The sequence below is a fragment of the Sitophilus oryzae genome, unplaced genomic scaffold (genome assembly GCF_002938485.1).
Source record: "Sitophilus oryzae breed Bouriz unplaced genomic scaffold, Soryzae_2.0 scaffold_942_pilon_pilon, whole genome shotgun sequence".
Classification (NCBI taxonomy): domain Eukaryota; kingdom Metazoa; phylum Arthropoda; class Insecta; order Coleoptera; family Curculionidae; genus Sitophilus; species Sitophilus oryzae.
This window is the reverse complement of record NW_022147575.1, coordinates 1,896,344-1,903,643: the sequence shown is the minus strand read 5'-3', so window position 1 is coordinate 1,903,643 and position 7,300 is coordinate 1,896,344. Positions and strand designations below refer to the sequence as shown.

The window sequence follows — 7,300 nt, the reverse complement described above, 5'->3', positions numbered from 1 at the left end:
GGGTATCGGCAGCCAGACGGGCCGCATGTTGTTCCAGAGAGCATAGTAAAAGATATATCAAAGAGCCAGACGTCTTAAAATACTTTCTCGAGAACGTTGCTAGCTCTTAGACTAATAGGAACGTGCTTAAAATTTTCTAAACAATATGAACTGATCTCAGACACATTCTAAAATTCATATTTGACAAATAATGATGACGTAACGATGAACGATGACAGAACAGACTTTATCGAACACGTCGCAAAAATGTTCTCGCTTCCTCGATAAATAACAATGTTAAACTTTGCGTCTTTTTTGTGTAAATTTTGCTTTTTTATTCAAGCCATTATCATTTAATCGTGTTATTTTTAACCAGGGTTTCAAAACAATAAAAACACATTTGATATAGACTGTAGACATAACAGAGTATTTCTAGCTGTTCCAATATTCCGTTTTAAAATTTTATTGTGGCCGTGCCCGAACAACGACACACACATCGTGTCTCAAAAAAATAATTTCCTTTCTTATTCTGTCTCTACGCGAACGACTAGGACTTTATACGAACTTATATGGCACATAAAAATATCTCTTTACTGTACTTTTATCACGGAAGATTAAGAATCGTGCCGGTGTACCCGGCTTTTACGCGTCCCACTCTTTCTTCTTTTCCGTTTCGAGTCCCTCTGGAAGGCTACGTTACCCGGATCATCAGCTAGTTGAGGGTACTTGTGAATACTGTGGATGTCTATACCTTCGTATCCATCTACGTCACCGTGTGATACGAGTTCTTCCATTTCTTCTTCGCTCCAATCGCCTCGGCCTTGGAACCCAGCAGCTATCAACTGTTTTTCGATCTCCCAGGCTCTTTCAATTGCTCTTTTGTGTGCGTGTCTCAAAATTTTGTGCGTTTCCTGTTTAGGGTCCGCTCCGTATTTTATTATCACCACTGCATCGGGGTTGTGAAGTCTCAACTCCTTCACTGGCGTAGAAGACCCGTGTTCTGTCACTTCGTGGGTAGAAACGTTGAACATTCCTCCGAGCCTTCGCAATTCCTCCAAGTCGTCGCGAATTTTCAGTACGTTATCCTTGACAAAATAGAAGTAATCTTGGTCATGGATACTAAATTGGAGATCAAGGAAAAAGGAGTTGTTGAAGACGGAAGTGACAACATCTTGAACAACGCCGTTGACGCCATCTACCACGCTGACTAGGGCTCGCGTAGCTACTCTGGATATGAGGACGCCTTCACCAAAAACTGATTTTCGGAAGGCGACCCTGGGCAGGAGGTTCCTGGTTTTGGGTTCTTTCTTGAGAAGAGGTTTCGGCACGAAACTGATGTCCGTGAATTTCTCATTGATCTGGAATAAAAGTAATTTCATTCAAATTTCAAATATTAAGCAACCAGAACAAAACTGTATGTTCTATTATCATTAAATAGTAACTTCGGTAATCGCAAAACAATTTCCGATGTACGTGATCATCTTTGAGTGATAAGCGATGATGGCGTCAGTGCTGCCAGATTGTGATGGATTTATGAGATGAATCTTATGTAAAATTGGGAAACAATATATTTATTATATAATTTTTTAAATATTTTTACGTTATATTTTTAGTTTAATAATTAATATTTTAGAAAATTATTTGATTTATTTGTTGTATAGCTTATTTTACTTATTACATATTGGCAAAAACTAGTCCATCATAAAGATTATTCCAAGCGTTATTATAGGTTATTTATTTATTTATCGATGTACATATTACAGCACCACAAGTAGTAATATCACTAATATCAAGTAAGAGGGTATCATTAATGCGCTAACTAATAATCACAAAATTTACTAAACACTAACGTTTACTAAAAATAACTTTGAAAGTGGTATAATGTGCTTACCAATCAACTTACTTCTCTGACTGGAATCAAGGATAAAAAAAGGACCTTTATTATCAAGTTCTGGTTCAAAATAGTTTATTAGGGAAGCTACAAGCTCTTTGCATTTAACTTCGACTGTTAAATGCGTCGGCATATTTTCAACACACAATTTCAAGAAATGCAATACAAAAACTCGAAAATTTAGTTCTTAATAGAACTGTTTGTGCTTAAAAGTACGATTTTTAAAAAAAGAATATGAAAATACAAAAAATGAGAATTACTCCTAAAGATTCAATATTATTCAACAATACGATATTTTACAAAATAATGACAATGGTGCTGAGCCCGGCGCAATGTGACCGACAGAACGTTAGTAAAATTTGGTTTAAACTAACTTTTGCAGCCTACAACCTGATTTGCTCTATAAAATAAAATGAAGAGCTGCTCGCTATCTTAAATTATACAACAAATTTAAACATTTTTGCAAAAATTTGATTTAGTCACGTTTATAGGCTTTAGTGTCAATTTCGATATGATTGATGACGTGCATCGGAAAATGTTTTGCAACTACCGTATTGTTTTTAACATACCTTATCTACAATACACTTGAGTCCGGACATGATACCAAAATCAGGAGCCAGCTGAGGTGAAGTTACCGTAGCTTGAGGCCTATAAATCATTTTTCCTAAGTATTCAGACCCTAACATCTTTCCAATATCGTATCCATACAACTGCAGCCAACTCTTCAAGTCTGTCATGTAATTCGAACTGAACCTAGCATTAATAGGATCATTATTCAAAAACCTGTAGATAAATATATCCGTTGGTGTCGTCAATTTTGTAGCTAGCTTCTCCCAAGATGGCGTGACCCACTGTCCAACCACCGGGTCATAGAATCTCTTGTTAATGTACACTAGTTTAGTGTTTGGGTCGTATATTCCTCCGTGGAAGTCTACAGGCAGATAGAAGTCTGGATTTGTGTCTAAAATAATGTTTCCGAATGGCGTTCGTCTGATTTCTTTAATAAGGTTTCCGTTGATATCAAACAAAGCCAATGGGGATCCGTTTTGATCAGAGGCAACGTAGAACCGTTGCTCCAAGGTTTCCACAGTGATGAGAACATCACGCGTGTCGTAGAGTAATCTGAATGTTCTACCAGCTTTAGGAAAGTGTAGGTGAGTAATTAAATCTGGAGTGGTAGGGTTTGAATAGAAGTACTGAGTGACATTTCCCTTGTCGTCGTTCGATGCTACCAGTCTGTTTTTGTCGTCATAGAAGTACCAGGCTTGGAATTTCTCTCTTTCAAAGACATGGATTAACTGTCCTTTCGGATTGAAACGGTATTTTTGTTCGCCTCTTCTGACTACAAAGCCACAGTTATCATAGCTGTTAAATTCGACATCTCCATATTGAACTACGCGATCTCCACTATCATAACCCAGAGTGACCTTCTCTTTTTCTTTTATTATAGCTTGGATGTTACCATTTTCATCATAGACGTATTTCCAGTTACTTGTACCAAGGACTTCTAAGACATGGCCATCAGAGTTATAGAGGATCCTGTCCATAAACTGAGTTCTCCTAACTAAAATCTTCTGTTGCTTGATCCTGTTCCTAAAATCGTACTCCAGCTCCAATCTGAACACATCAAATGATTTTATGTTGATCAATATGGATTTTAATCTACCATGATTATCGTAATCTGTGATACTAAAGAATTGTTTACTCGTGTCTTGCATAACAGATCTGTTGAATGTATTTCTGTATATCCTTAAGTCACTGATATTTTCCAGGACTCCCAAATTCTGATTGTACTTCAACCTCAACTGTGGAAGCTCTTTTCCGTTGATATCAACGTCTATGCTGGACAATCTTGCATTTCCATCGTACTGATACTTGTAATGTGCATTATCCAGACCACTTTTGACATTGAACTTTAATTTTTCGTCTTTCAAGACACCTGAGTGATATTTAAATTCCTGTTTCAGCTCGAAGTTTGGTTCTATAATTTCTACGTTCTTTATCAATCCTAGAATATCGTGGTATGTGTAATGTGTTGAGCTCATACCGGCCAAAGTAGTTTCTAGTCTTCCTGAGGAGTCGTAAACGTAAGAAACTCGAGCTGATTGGTGAGGGAAGATCTTGGAAAGAATCTGACCGTCGTCGTTGTACATTATTTCGTAGGGATGTCGGTTCATTGGTGAGAAGTATTGGTATTTGAAGAAACCTAGAGATGTTTGCAGTGAAAAGGTGTGAATATGGCCTCTTGGTGTTGTTAGTGATTGTAAAGCTCCGGAATCGTCATATTGGAGAAGATAGTCTGAGCCTCTGGGTGTTGTTACTTTTAATGGCTAAAAAAGGAATATATAATATTAAAATAATCTCTATCCCTAAATAAAATGTTGAATATACAGGGTGGTCCTAATTGTATTCCGAAAACTTCGGCAGCACGTTCTGCAGGTAAAAATAAGTAAAGAAGTTCGTATAAATGTATGTCCTAAAATGCTTAGTTTTGGAGATACAGGGTGTAGAAGTTTTATTTTTATATCGATTTTTTCCAAATAATGTCTGAACTAATATCGATATTTGGATGAAAATTAGTGTCTAGTGGAGTAGAGTCTCTAGTGTCTTGATTTTGATGTCAATATGGCGTGAAATTATAAATTTGAAATTTTTTTGTACCAAAAGTTTAACAGAAACTATTTTATCATCATTTTTTTGAAGAAAAATTTGTGATTAATTTAAAAAAATAAAAAGTTCATTAATTTATTATTTATTTATTTATTTTCTAATATCTTGAGAACGGTTACTTGTAGCGATTTTTACCAAGAGACGTTTTTCACGTAAAAAACGTCGTAAATGTATATTTTTTCACTCAGTTGTTTTATACAGGTACGGACAAAAATTTAGGAGTCATCTTGACAACAAAATCAAATTTCTCATGACAAAAAACTCCCAGGCACCAATTTTCATCCAAATATTGACGTTACTTCAGAAATTATTTGGAAAAAATCGAAATAAAAATGAAACTTCTACACCCTGTATCTCCGAAACGAGGCATTTTAGAACATACATTTATACGAACTTTTTTACTTATTTTTATCTACAGAATATGCTGGCGCAGTTTCCGGAATACAGTTCGGACCACCCTGTATACATTGTCATGTAATTTATCCCTCTAGAAAGAATACTATCAAATTTAGAATAAAATGGAGAGAATATGCAGTGAGACATGATGTTTGAAAGAATAAATAAGAAAAAACAATATCATTTTGATGAGACAGTTGTTTTTACCACAAAAATGTTTATTTCTTAATTTTACGCCAAAACAAGATAACAGTAATAAATTCTGTGTTAGTTTATTGGTACTTACCAAACTACTGAACATATCCTTAAAAGCATACTGCAGCGAAGATCCATCGGCATACTTTATCTCGTACAAACGACCAGCTCTATCAAATCCATAAGTCTCGCTAAGTTCTCCCCATTTCCAGCTGCTCAACCTACTGAATCTGTCATATTCCAGCTCAACTTCAGCAAAAATACCGTTCTTAGATCCCCACTTTATCGGCCTAGATGACCTGTCATACGTGACGTTAAGCAGTTCAATCTTGTCATCCATAAACACACTGATAGATGCCGTTTCCCTGTCATATTCCATGCTGAGAATATTCTCCCCGTTCACCCGCAATTTCTTGCCAACCTTGGATATTGCCCTAGGAATGTTCTTGTTGCCCTTTGCGTTTTGGTTAGGTCGAACGTAGTACCTCCATTCGAATCTATTAGCTAAATCACCACCAAGCTCAGTGCGTTGTTTGGCAGGAATTGGGTAACTTTCACCCAAAAGAGGTTCTTTATCTGCTAGGACGTTGTATGGAACAGAATCTGTGGTGATACTGTGAGACCAAGGTGTCAAACTTGTCACTCCTCCATCTGGATAGAGTATTATCTTATTCTCAGTGTCGTCAATCCTGGTTGATACTGTGGGACCTTTGATTAACATAGAAATATGCCTGTCATCGTTTTCATTAACTTTTACAGTAGCACCTTTCAGACTTAAATCAAAGGAGAGGTTAATGACCTTTCCTGTTGGCGTGACTGCAGATGTCAGTCTTCCAAATTCGTCGTAATTATACACGTAACTCCTTCCACTGCTGTCAATTTTGGTTTTAAGTAGCCCCGTAGGTCCGTGATAGTCAAAAGTAACATTGTAATTGTCAGGAGTGCTGAGTTCGTGAAGCATTCTCATCCTAGACATGCGCAACCTGCATTTTTGGCCTTTCGTGTTTTCGATTGAGTTCACTTGACTTGAATAATCTCTAAGCAAAAATACCTTGTTCCCAGCCGCATCTGTGACAGTGCTCAGTTTACCGTTGCTAGTGTTAACATTGTACGTAAAAACATAACTTGTTTCTCCGGTGAGTATGTTTTTAGTTGCTATATGCTGACCAAATCTGTTAAAGATGTAAATCTGTTGAGTTTCCGGCGAATATATTTCGTATTCTCTAGAAATGCTCGAGTCGGGAATACTGGCCATCACCGATCTGATTCGGTAGTTTGCTTGGTCACCGATGTGCACGTGTCCATCAGGGCTGACACTGACAGCTGAGATGGTGTTAAATTTCGAACTGCTGGCTAAGTAATGGTCGGCTTCGAAGCAGTCACATCCTCTGTCCAAACAGTTACATTTCGATTCAGCACCGGCATATAAAGAGATTTTTCCATCGGTTCCGATTACTCTAACCCTATTTATTCTTTGCGAATCACTTTCTGCAACGTATAGATCACCGGCAGAACTGAAAGCTATGCTTTGAGGCATAACAAGTGTAGCATGAGTGGCTAGTTCGATATCGTATCCTAACAGAGGTGAAGCACAGTGAAGAGGTCTTCCTGCAATCACTTTGACTCTACCGTCAAGCGTCAATTGAAGTATCATATGATCGTCGATAATATGGAGAGTGTTATCCAGAGGATTTATGGCGAGCTCTGTAGGCCAACGTAAGTGAACCTCCTCGATATTCAAGGTGCCTTCGCAAGGAAGAGGCTTCCAATGAGATTTATGCATGTGATTTCCTATAACTGTTGTTACAATTCCATCTCTATCCACCATTCGAATATTGGTACCATCAGCGAAATACAGTACGTTATCGTTTGATACAGCTACCCCTTTGGGGTAAGCAAGTTTGGCATCTCTGGCAAGAGCACCATCTCCACAATGCGCCTCGTCTCCAGGAAGACATCTTTCTCCAGACCCTACAACCGTTTCCCAGTTGTGATCTGGGTCACTGTAGTCTTCTGTGTTTCGGACTTTAATGATTTGGTGAGATTCTGGATCGGAGATGTATAGAGTTCCGTCCATTGGGCTTAGAGACATATGGTAGCGGTAGGAAACCCTGGTAGCACTGAAAATTGAAGCGTTGTTAGTGTTAAAGTGCTAGCAAGTTAGAATAA

The 7,300-nt window shown here is 37.7% G+C and overlaps 1 protein-coding gene across 7 annotated transcripts in view; it reads right to left on the bottom strand.

The window, feature by feature from the left end:
* Nucleotides 1-294: 294 nt before the first annotated feature.
* Nucleotides 295-7,300, bottom strand: part of LOC115890988 (teneurin-m) — a 572,779-nt gene continuing 565,773 nt past the window's right edge. For all 7 annotated transcript variants that reach the window (XM_030911367.1, XM_030911368.1, XM_030911371.1 and 4 more), the window contains 3 exons: nucleotides 5,223-7,251; nucleotides 2,440-4,200; nucleotides 295-1,337 (listed from right to left, as the gene is read on the bottom strand). In XM_030911367.1, coding sequence (XP_030767227.1) covers nucleotides 594-1,337; nucleotides 2,440-4,200; nucleotides 5,223-7,251 — 4,534 coding nt within the window. In that variant the 3' untranslated portion in view covers nucleotides 295-593. The remainder of the gene's footprint in view (nucleotides 1,338-2,439; nucleotides 4,201-5,222; nucleotides 7,252-7,300) is intronic.